This window comes from Sinocyclocheilus anshuiensis, unplaced genomic scaffold, assembly GCF_001515605.1.
Source record: "Sinocyclocheilus anshuiensis isolate Anshui unplaced genomic scaffold, SAMN03320099.WGS_v1.1 scaffold136, whole genome shotgun sequence".
Lineage (NCBI taxonomy): Eukaryota > Metazoa > Chordata > Actinopteri > Cypriniformes > Cyprinidae > Sinocyclocheilus > Sinocyclocheilus anshuiensis.
In genome coordinates, this window is record NW_015554074.1 from 571,159 (window position 1) to 584,245 (window position 13,087).

At 36.6% G+C, this 13,087-nt stretch overlaps 1 protein-coding gene across 1 annotated transcript in view; it reads left to right on the plus strand.

Annotated features, from left to right (window-relative positions):
• The window catches only part of LOC107668846 (mannosyl-oligosaccharide 1,2-alpha-mannosidase IB-like), a 125,421-nt gene that overhangs the window by 32,271 nt on the left and 80,063 nt on the right, over window positions 1–13,087 (plus strand). The window contains exon 3 of the mRNA XM_016460860.1: window positions 1,915–2,173. Within this exon, the coding sequence (XP_016316346.1) occupies window positions 1,915–2,173 (259 nt within the window). The remainder of the gene's footprint in view (window positions 1–1,914; window positions 2,174–13,087) is intronic.

Here is a 13,087-nt window from a genome sequence, read left to right on the forward strand (position 1 = left end):
GTTTCTAAAGCAATTAAAGCCACAGCTTTACTGTTAATAGAGAAACACGGCAAGTGGTAATTCATACATACACAGCCTCTCTCTCTCTCTCTCTCTCTGTGTTGTAAATGAACAGTTGATGAATCACACTTTTCTGAGAATAGATTATTGAAGTGGAGATCGCTAAACTGCTAACCACTGTTTTCAGAAAGCAAGCGCTTTTATCCACAGTGGAGAGAGAGCGTGTGCGCACATGGTTGCCAGGTTCACAAAGATAAGTAGCACACTTAGCAGATATTTCTGTATTGCGCAAGTGTAAAGCTCTGTTTTGGGGATTACGTCTCTTTATATCAGGCAACTCAGTTGTGTTCCTCTGCGGCCAGATTAAACCTTGTTGTAGCCTATATATGCTCTATTCATTCTTTTTTAGAAACCTTGCACTTTTCTACTCAATTTTAAACGTAAAATTTGTAACAAATTAAGCGCGGTCCACTGCTGCACACGTGCTACAATATCGATACAGGGCCAGCTGTATCGATACTCGTATCGTCAAATATCTGTGACGATACATCGTCGTATCGATATTTTGAACACAGCACTAATACATACGGAACAAAATAATATTGTTGTGTAACACATTGTTTCTTTTAATACTGTTTTAGTCCCATTTATTACAAAGCAACCTGTAAATGATTTCTGAATAACCTACACGCTGTTATGAAAAAAGCAGCCAGTAATTAGGGTAATTTAAGTCACACAGTCTAAGTACGTATGGTAAACACTTTCGGTTCGTTGTAAGTTGAACATGAATGGAAGTAACGATTTGCGGTTTACTCATTCAGTCAGATGTTTATTCAAAAACTACTGATTCAGTGGAAGGTTCATTAGAATACTCTAAACCGATGATTCTGGAGTCTCTCTGACTGATTCATTATGAGAATCAACTCAGTCACTTGTATGTTTGTACGTTTTATGCCAGCAAAGTCAATGCAATTGAAAGATGTATATGTCTGTTTATTGTCTTTCTTTTATTTCACAGTATCTGGCTCTTTTTAACTCGTCACATTCGATTCAGACTGCAAGCTTATAATGTATAAATATAATTTCTTTTGCTTTGGTGCTTTAGATTCAGCAGCGGTGCAGAATCGCAGGCTCCGTGGCATTACATAAGCTGATGTTGAGATGCTCTGTTTTTCAATTGTAGAAGAAATGCCTTGAGTAGATTGTCTGCCTCATAATAGAAGCTGCGAGCAGTGTAAAAGTCTGTGTTTATTGTCCCTGCAGTCAAATATCTGCCATTTTTCCACTGACTGGAAGATTTACAACAGAACCCTAAGATATTTATATGAGCTGATTGTTTGGTTATAAACCTATATTGGTTTGTTTGTTGTTGGTGTACTGTCCTGTGGGTGGAGTTCAGTTCTTGCTTCTGTGGATATTTGTATAAATAAATAAATATTTAAATCAAAATAAAGTTTAAAATAAGTTTATTTTAATGTTTTAAAAAGTATTTTTTTTTTTTCTTTGACATCTGATTTTTCGGTCTTTTTCAGTCTTCAGTGTCATATGATTCTTTATAAATATTTATAATTTTATGATTTTTATATGATAATTTGGGGGAATTTATTCAAAAGAGATTTATTTTGTAGCATAAATGTCACTTTTTTTTGTGCAATGTCTTGCTGAATAAATGTATTAATTTCTTTAAAAAAAAATGGTCTTACTGGCACTGAACTTTTCCACAAGTAGATCTGTAAAAAACTGGCAGTATAAACTATACATTTATATTTATATTAACGATTTATATAATTTGAACATTTTATAAAACATGTTGTATAAATAAAATATAGACTGGTGCCTACACTTTTTTTTAATTTTTTTTTTAATCGCAATTAAAGTTATTCTTTACTGATGTATTTCACTGTGCGCCTGCAGGGAGGAAGAGGAGAGCCTTCGTGACAAGATCCGGGCAGATCATGAGCGGGCACTGCAGGAAGCCAAGGAAAAGCTCCGTAAATCCAAAGAGGAGCTGAAGGCAGAGATCCAGACAGAGAAGACCAAGGTAGTCGAGGACCTGAAGAAGAAAGATGGACCCAAACCACTGCCTCCAGTACCTATGCCCAAACTAGTAGGGGTCAACGATGGTGACCCAGGGGACCCTGACACCAAGGAAAAAAGGGACAAAATCAGAGAGGTGAGGTGTGTGTGTGTGTGTGTGTGTGTTTTAGTGTTGTCAAAAGACCCGGCATTTCGGTACCAAGTCGGTACTAAAAAAAAATGAAAACGTTACGGTACCAGGTTTTCTTAAGTACCGGTGGTACCAAGTACCCGGTCAACCCGGTTCTTGATGCGCTATCTGAAAGCTATCCTCTTCATAAAAGCACTGAGATATGGCGACCTTAAAAGGAGGAAACACATCAAACTAACAAAACACTTTAAAGACCGACACCCGGATCAAATGAAAGAGTTCAAGCAGGTAAGTTTAATTGATTTTTTAATATTTTTTAATATTTAGAGCTGCTGTTATGAATATTATTCCATATTTTAATTTGAATGTAGAATTGAAATAAACATCACCGTTAGCGTAGTTCATCGTTAGGATAAGCGCGGCTAATGCTAATATATTGAGCATTAGAATTAAGTTTCTTTGTTAACTATTTAATGCTCCTATAACTTTTATTAGTGTAAAACACAGGAGGACATAATGGTATTGCGATAATAATAATAATAATAATATAAAAATTCGGAGCAATTTATATCACCTATTTCAAAACATTGTAGTAAACAATAGTATTTAACTAAAAATGTATTTTTCTTATAAACGATTCCGCGAAGGGACTTTAGAATGGATGCCTAAATGGTGAATCAGTTTGAACCGGATCATTGACATAAGCTGTCCGAACGAACCGATTCTATAAAATGATTCGGTTAAATCACATGATCCGCTGCACAGCCAGCCATCACGTGACTCCTCAAGCAATAGTATTGGACATAATAGTATTTACTATTTTTACACACCAGAGACTTTTAAATAACTGTGTATCCAAAACATGCATGTAAGAGAATGTATGGTTAACAGTGTTTGTCATATCAGTCCATCAGAAAAACAGCTCTGGGCTTCATTTTTATTTTTTTTTTTTAGTTGGTTGGTTAGTTGTTATTCTTGGCTGGATAACTCTAGCAGGTTTTAAAAGCCCTTTAAAATGAAATACGAACACAATTTGAATTAAATAATACTAAAAGTACAGTCAAATTGTATCTCCTGTGTAGACTTTACAATGACTTATGTTATGTTATACTACATGTTATGACATGTTATTATCTAACATCAACTTACAGTGAGTGAACAATATATTTTTACAACATTAATGTTGTTTGTGAATGTTATTTAATACAAACACTTGATCATTCATGTTTGTTCATTGCGCATTAAATAATTTTAACAGCTTGAACTTGTGATTTATGTATTAGTAAATTTTCAAATTAACCCTAAGAAGAACAATTGCAATAACTATTGTTTATTGTTAGGTCATTTTATCTAACAAATGGAATCTTATTGTAAAGTGTTTTTAATACTACAGTTTCCATCTATTGGATATGCACTTAATATATGTAATCTTATCTAAATTTATTATAAAAGCTAAGGTTTGTTATTTACTGAAATTTAAATGTATTTACTGTTATTTTAGCTGGTGTCAATGATCTAATGTTGCATTTGGTCAGACTCAGCCCGTTGCTTTACTTAAGTATATTATATTTTCCTTTTACAGCTGCAGGCTGAGGAAGTTCATGAAACACCCCAGCAAACTCTAAAACAGAAAACAGTTGTTTTTCAGTGGCAGCAGAAATACTTTTATTACTTGTGGACATTGAAACACAATTTTAAATAAGTTTAAAGAATGGCATTGGTTTTGTACATTTTATTTTTGTTTAATGTTTTTAATAAAAAAATAATGTTGTTCAATTAGCATGTTTTTTGTGTTTTGCTTTGGTACCGAAATTGGTACAGAGAACCATGGATTTTCACTGGTATTGGTACCAAATACTGAAATTTTGGTACCGTGACAACACTAACCTGCACATTAGCATCCCAACAGTAAAGTGTGGCAGTAGCAGCCTCATGCTGTGGGGCCGTTTTTCAGCGCTAGTGTGTGTTTAGTTTACATGCTTTGAACTTGCAAGCACTCTATATCTTCTAATGTTTGCAACACCTGCAGATGTATTCTCTCTGTCATTGTTTTTCTTCTCTCTCACTTAATTACTTCACATTCCTTTTTAAATTGAACAGTTTTGGCCCATTTAATCTGTAGCATTTTGAATCAAACCATGCTCTCCACAGGTATAATTATCATCTTTTGAAAATGGGTTGCAATCTTGGATAAGAATAATTCTGAGAGTTATAGCCACTGGCTGATTTGCGCTTGACTGGAACAGACTGTTTTAAAACGCTCTTACGGATTTCTACTGATGTAATGTAGCGTTTGATTTTCACTCTTCCAGATGTAGGCTACCACAAAATTTGTCCTACTGTGTGAGATGTGTTGGAAAATGTCTATTTATTCAATAGTTTATTAAAGCATTACTGTTCCAGTTCTCATACTCAGGGTTTGGGATTTCTCGCACTGTTCTTGTTACTAACACAGATGATATTCAAATCTAGTTGACTTTTTATATTGATCAAGTTTAATGTGTTTTAGTTGGCGGTGACACTTTAAGACCTCTTACATAAAGCTCAACAGCCTGTGGGCTGCAGATGATGAGTCAGCACTGCTTGCAGTAAATGCCATTATTTTCACTTTCAAATTGCTGCTTGTCTCAAATGAGCTCCTAAACCTGGAAATAAATGTTTTTCTTTTGTTTTAGTACTTGGGAGAATGATCATTTTGTCCCCACATAAGTGTGTGTTGGTAGTAATGCTTGGTGTTCCAAGAGTAATTGGTGTCTTTGAGTGTAAAACTGAGATGATTGTTGCAGTAGAGCTTTTCAGCTAAACTCTGGTTAGCATCACCCTGGTTCTCTTGACAAGAACCCAATACGATTTTCTATTGGCTTTTGGATTAGTGCAGAAAATAAACTCTGCGACCAAAAAAATGTATAATCCTTACACACTTTGTTCATCATAATCTTCACAAATGAACACAACATTTATGAATTTTGAAGTCTAAATACAGTCGGCAGCAAGTAAAAGTCTAAACATAGGCTATAAACAAACTAAACCACAATTGCAGAACTCTTTCAGTTAAAGACTGTTATAATAATTTACAAGAGCGTGATTATAAACACAATGAAGCTGTAAAAGTGGACTATTGTAGTGGTCGACCGATAATGTTTTTTTGACAGCCGATGCCGATATCTTGGAAAGCAGGGTGGCCGATTGCCGATATAATTTTATTTATTTTAATTCATATTTAAGAAATTTTAAATAATTTGAAAATGGATAAAAAAATAAATGTGTAAAATAAACATACTTAAACATTAAATGACAAAGTATTTTTCACAAAGAAATAAATATTGAATAAAAATATAATTAAAAAGGAAGTTAACACTGTAACCAACAGGGCACTCAGTAATCTGGGAAGTTTGTGTGCATTGGGATTTGGGAATCATATTTTTTCAAATAAAGCAAAAATAACACTCATTTTACATACCGCACACAGTGAAAATTACATGAATATGACATTGGGCAAAAGCATGAAGCGCAGCATAATTTGAAATTATGAGTTTAAAGTTAGTCAATCACGCTTCTCAATGAAGCAGAACTCTCCTGTCAGCATTCAATTCGCACGGACCGAAAGTCACGCAGAGAACACGCGATTATGCAGGATACAAATGCACACTTCACAAGATCTCACAGCTGGATTTGACTAAGTTTGCAAGATTTTTGAAATTAAATGTTCATTAGTCATTCAAAGATTTGTTTAAATGATATAAATGCGTATTTGCTGAATGCTGACGGAAAATGAGAAAGTATTGTAATGTTTGCCTTTCTATTACTAATAATATAAAAGCAATCATTATAATACTTTTTGTATACATTTTAATTTCTTTGTTTAACAGTTCTTTCTGATTATTAGACAGAACTGTTAACGACGTCAGCGAACAAAGAGTATGTGAACACTGTGTGCGCAGGCGCTGCCATTCTCATCGCCGTCAAAATAAAAGTCCCGCCTCGAACGCATCGGCCAAACAGAAAAACTTATCTGCCGATATTTGAAAAATGGCAAATATCGGCTGATATATCGGTCGACCACTACTATTAAATAGCCACTCACTCTGTAGCCACTTGTTAGCAATCACCAACCAGTTTGTCTAGTTCAGTGATGGGCAAACTTGGCCCTTCTGGGCCACTTTCCTGCAGAGATTTGATCCAACCCTGATAAAACTCACCTGCCTGTAGCTTTCTATTAGTCTTGAAGACAATGATTAGCTGGTGCAGGTGTGTTTGATTAGAGTTGGAGCTAAACTCTGAAGGAAAGTGACCTGGAAGGGCCAAGTTTGCCCACCCCGGTCTAGTTTGATTAAATTTGCAAAATTGATTCTTTATTTTTTTATTTTTGTAAAGCTTCTTAGAAACAATTTGTAGTGTATAAAGCGATACATAAGTAAACGTGGCTAGTAGTAGTAAAAATAAATAACCCAGGGTTTACAAATGTAGCCTAGTCTAAAAACATGACTACCTTTGATTAGTTATGAACCCAGGGTATTGTGTGAACATTGTGGTACATGTGGAACATGGAATAAGACCGTTTACCCAGGGTTAAAGTCACCATGAAATCAAAATTGAAAATTCTTATTTTTTAATGGAATACTGTAGTGTTTATTAAATAATTTATCCGTGCTCTTCATTATTTTTTTTAAATTCATGTGCCCTCGTAATCTTTAATCAGAAACGTTAACCTCCCCTCCCCCTCAAAACGACTCATCTTCTCTTCCGGTCATGAGCTATGGAGCAAGGGCGGAGCTAGTGACGTGAGGGGTTAACGCTGGGATAAACAACAGGGGGAAAAACTGAAGCTGATGCTTCACTTTATAGAAATCAATGCATTGACCAGTGCTGACGCAAGCCATGGGGGAGTACACTACCCTTAAAAATTGAAAGGATATTAGGATATTACCACAACATTACTCTTAGGACAGCGTAAACTATTTTTTTTATGAATATGACTTAACCTTGATGGAGGACGCGCTCGGTCATTCAGTCTCTCTCTCTCTCTCTCTCTCTCTCGCGCGCGCTCGCTCGCTCGCTGTTAGGCATATTTTGTGCCGTTGATCGTCCTCGTCGTCATCTTCCTCAATAAATAAAAAAATTCTTCATGCTAGGGTGTCGGCGGTGAATGCAGTGGAGAGAAATCCCCCCACAACTAACTGCAAACTGGCATTCAGATCTGCCTCCATTTTGTTAGCAACGCCCCAACTTCCAATGATCCAATCAATTCCCGAAGGACGAAATCAAGTCCCGCCCTCTCATTTCAGATGCCTTTCACTCGGATAGACGTCACAGTAGAGAAAAAAAGACAATCGCTACATCCGTTTCATGCCGACTTTAAGAATGAGTTTTGAAAAGTCCAGAATTAGCCATAATGAGAGGTCTGCCGAGTGATGTGGATGAGGGAATACAGGGCACGGTCATCTGCTCTATCTTAGTGTTAATGTGTTTTAGATTGGGAATGTGGAGTCTTTATGTGCTATGCAGGTTATAGAGGAGACATCTGCTATTCATCAAAAGATATCCACCACCTTCTCTTTTTTTTTCTCTTCCTTACAAACACTCACATAGATGCATACATTTGTATGAATACCCTGCAGGATGAAATCCAGCATCCCAACATCTCTCAGCAGACTACTCACAGCGGGGCCATCTGCTGCTCGCTTTGGGGCCTTAACCCTCTTTTTTACACTCTGGATGTGTGTGTCCTGCCTTTATTTAAATGCACTCTGGTACCTCGATACACATTACTCCAGTTTCCTAAACCCACCTTTGGCGTAGCTTTTAATTTGCATCATTGGCCAGTTTCTCTGCTTTCTGAGAGTGAGTGACAGACTGGCTGCTGATGGTACTTCTCTCAAAAAAACAGACTCTCTTGTTTCTGTCAGTGAATTATGATTAAAACTGGAGCAAAGTGTCCTGCTGTCCATTTTTTCTATGCAGTTCTCATTGCTTGTTTTAAATGCTATCAGCTGTGTTTGTGTTTGTGTTTGATGACTAAGAGCTGTTACAGTTTAATCGCAGCTCAGTCCGTGTTTGTGTTAGTGTGAGTCTAGGACAGTACTCAAACTTTACCTTACTCATCACATTCATGAATTTTTCTCATATATATTTACTTTTATACTCTCCCACTAGGGAGATTAACTAGGGATGTGCAACAGCGATCGAGTACTCGAGTGCTCGGCCGTGACAGCAATGATCGATCATGAAAACGATGATCGTGGGGAAAATAGCAGCACTTTGGGCGGCACCTGAGCTCTGATTGTTTAGCTGGCCACAGCATGCGGTCCAAGAAGAGAGAGAAGCATGGCTTGAAGTCACGTAGTGATGTCTGGGTTATCTAAATACATACCTGATTAATCTAATCAAAGACTGTAGAATACCCAAGACGTGTCACTCGTTTAGTTTTGAATGGGGAAAATGCAACGCTTAAAATGGCTGCTCTATCGAAGGAAGCCCCGCTTCCGAATAAAAGAGCCAATAGATAATCGGTAAAGTCATCGCATCACTGCAGCTGTGGTTAGAAGTCCTGGTTGCTATAGTAATAGTCAGCGTTTAGAGACGTGTGCTTGGGACTGAGCATGCGCAATGGCTGGTCTAGCTTGAAAAATAAGCTTTTTTAAACGTCATTTGAGCAAAAGAAACAACATTTATGACAGTTGTCAGATTTCATTGGTGATTTCAAATATGAAATTTAATTGTAAGCTTGGCGAACAGTTTTGGAGAATTTGATGTTTCCCCATTCAAAGTGATAGGAGCTGCACTTGCATGCCCGAGAGGCATTTCAAAGATGGTCGCCGAGTGACATGACTTGCCTTAAAGGGACTTTGATCTAATATAGAATGCGTTGGAATATTAACATTTATTAACATGCAGCTGAATGTGCTGCATATTACCGGAGTTTAGTTTCATGCTCAAATGCAATGCCAGATATTGACAGAGTTATTTGAGATGGTCATATTGCATTAAGATGTTTCTTTTTTAAAATACTGTTATAATAATGCAGCAGTGCTTTTTTTGTCATATTTGTTCAATAGTAGGCATACTTCAATGAAAATTGTTTTTGTACATTGTATGGCTTCGAAAACGCACAGGTGATTTCAGGAATCACTGATAATGTAGATGAAAATATAGCACAAATCTGCCATAAATATAGCATTATAATGAGAATTTTATAGGATGTGAAATCTGTAGTAAATTCTGTCTGCTTTCCTTGGCCGTGTTTCAGCATGCTGTCATGAAAGCGCATTACGGCGGCAGCTCTCTCTCTCTCTCTGTCTCTCTCTCGCTATAGCGCGTAATTGAAGCTAACTGCCATAATGGCATTTGCATCCTTTTGTGCAGATACAAGTCGTAATGTCACGTCTATGTTATGTATCTAAGTTATCTGATTAATATCATAGGATGTGTCAGAACGGGCTTTAGTTCATTGACATAAAATCAATCAGCTTCACCTCAGGCAGCTATTCCTTTTTAGATGCTTCTTTTTTAATAACATTGCTACATCATAATCATGACCTAACAGTGTTTTAATCATGTGTTCATGTTTTAATAGACAGGTTTTCATGTCATATTTTTATTTTTAACATTAATTTTCATAACAGTCTTAAGATATTTTCATTATCTCCATTACGGCCATGCCCCGCCCCCGAGTACTCGAGTACTCGTTTTTGAAACCTATTAATCATCGAAATGAGAAATTGCCAAAAATGCCCATCCCTAACGTTAACTAATTACCTCGCACAAAATGCTAACACGATTTACCACACATAATGCTAATACTCTAGTTTAACATATTTAATGTTGACTAGATTTTACATGTGGCCATGTCCTAACAATTCATGACACTGCAACATGGGATAAAGGGTATCATTTCCATGAGTTTTTGTCTTGACCAACAAAAACAGCAGTTGATGGCTCAGAGATAATCTTGGGTATGTGTTTTGTACAATATTAAAATTATTTAGTTTGAGTTTGAATGTCATTTCTGCATGACTTTTTAATAGTCATAATTAAAAAAACAATGGATAATTTCCCTCAGATGTTGAAAATAGCTTCAAACTGTGAAGCCTGTGTAAATAAACAAATGTATTAGATGACAAAGATTGTATCAAGTATATGTTTTGAATAATGTTAAAATGATTTATTTTTATGAATTTGATTATGTACTTATCTGTTTTGTTAGCGAGAGACAGCGCTTACAGAGAGAACCTACCCACACGCTCTTCTGATTGACTGTATATTGTGATTGATTTTGTTGCGTCTTGTAGCCATGTTGCATCTGTTGTGGGCATAAAAATTGCTTATGGTTAGGACATAACTATTAGCCTAACACTAGATTTACTACTCTTAAAATGCTAATACGCCAGATTTACTTCATGTATACTAAGTGCTAGCATATTCACCGTTCTTAAATGCTCAATGCGAACATCCTCGATTTACCCCAGTGTTAACACGCTATATTTACTTCATACATAGGCTATCCACAAAACAGTACAACATTCATTTGATTTACCTCACACATACAACCATTTGAAGCACTACATCTCATTCATACATGTCAACACACTAACTTTACCTCACACATTACATACATTACATGCAATGTAACCACATTCACATGTACAAACCTGTCTTACCTGCTGATTGTCATCTTTCATCATTTGTTTACCCAAAGTAACCACAGATCTGCCTGTTGTATGTGTTTTGTATGATTTACTGAGCTTCTGTTGAATTAGTGCAGTGCTAGCTCTACAGAGCCTGTTGAAGGGACAGGAGCTGACAGGAAAAGATGCTTCCATAATGCCTCTCTCACTCCTTTGCTACAGTAACCTCTCTTGCTTCGTGTGATTAAACGAAAGTGCTGAATTCATCTTTCTTATGTGGATTAGCTGCTATGTTTCCAAAGCTCAGAGGAGAACGATAAGAAGGCAGAGAAGTTAGCTGTGTACATTGTTAATGGTGTCTGTCAGGGTTTGTTGTTTGCTTTTGCATGTGAAGTGTGTGTGTTAAAGAAGTTTATGTGATAGAACCTGATATTGTAGTATGAATCTCAGATCTGTTTCACAAGGTAAGGTAAGCTAAGAAGCAGTGTAATGGAAACAGCAGACTCTCATTTTTATGCAGCGTAACAGAGGTGCATCTTTATACAGGAAAGCAATTATTTACTCTAATACCGGCCGTAAATGATAAAATGGTTATCGGAAGTGTGATTATTAAGGATTATTACAAACTTAGTCATTATAAAATCTTATTAGATCCCAATTTAGATTTATGAATCTACCTAGAACAGCACATAAACACCGAACTGTAGCTGAGACTCGGATGCATAGGAGTTCCCATTTATTCATATATATATATATATATATATATATATATACATACATGCACATACATACACATTTACATTTAGTCATTAAGCAGATGCTTAGATCCAAAGTGACTTACAAATTAGGACATTTATGTATATGTACGTGTTTGTGTGTGTATGAATGGCAATATCTCATCCAATTTATGTCGTCCAGTGAACTGAAGTATGAGTTCACAAGCTATGTGTAACAAAAATAGACTAAAATTATATTCACTCGTATACTTCTGTATATTTCTGATAAAACAGGCCATGTAGGTAGTGAAAGCGGCCCTTCTTCACTTGTTCTGTATCTCACTCTTTCTCTTTGTATGTATTTGTGTTTTCACATAGTGTCTGTTTTGTTCAATCTTCTGCATTTTAAATGGATTTATAATCCCAGTGCAGTGCTTTTTATAATCTTTTTATAAACTCTTCTCTAAACACTTACAGAAGTCTAATTTTGACAATTCTCTGAATGTAATTACTTCTAATACTCCCTCTACATTAACTCAGTGATAAGCTTACAGTCATATTGATTTGTCTAAGGGGCCCTCAGCACAAGCTTCTCAGTTCCTTCCTCCACAGCACTCAGCCTTAACGGGGATTACGGACTGTATGAGAGCGTGTGTGAGTTTTCTCACAATCCTGTTTTTGCTAGTGCTTTTGCTTGGTCTGATGGTGGTTTGCAGGGCTTGCTTGTGTATGCATGGTAGACGAAAATGCGCCATTCATTCACAAAGCCACACAAAACATGCAGAATCTGGCGCGTGTTGTGTTTGTGGCATGTTGCTGTGAGAATCTGGAGCTCTGCTGTTCTGTTAATGTTAGTATTGTTGACAGTGTGAGCATTTACCCTGCGAGGTGCTGAGACCCGAAGAGCGTCAGAGGGCAGGTTCATGGCTGTGCATATGCACAGAAGATGAGATGGGGAGAAGGTGAGACTATACGCAGCAGTCAAGGTCACTGAGGGAATCATTGTGCCTGCATTTAAAAGCGTAAGTGAAATCAACACAATACAATAGGATACAACATGACACAGTAAAGTACAATATGACACAAACAATATAAAATGTGAATTGTTGTCATAATTTGTATCATATTGTTGTGCCGTCATATTGTATTATTCATTTATACTTTATTCAATATGATATTTTAAATATAATTATTATAAACATAATGCAGCATGATGAAATGACACAATATGATAAAACACGGCACAATGCAATATGCGGAGTTTAGCCCCAACCTGCTCCAACACACCTGCCTGGAAGTTTGTAGGGGTGCTTTTTGATCGGAAGGCTGCTTCCTAGCAAGCCCGCGCCCTTCCTAAACCCCCAGTCCTTCTGAGGCTTCTAAGCTACAGTCCTCATCGTCATTAAATGCTAAATTGACACAGTTTAGTAAGCCTGCATGGCTGCATCATAAAAGTTTGTGCCCAACGGTCAGCGGTCATGGCATGAAAATGCTATTAAAAATTAATTTTACACACACACACACACACACACACACACACACACACACACACACACACACACACACACACACAACACAGA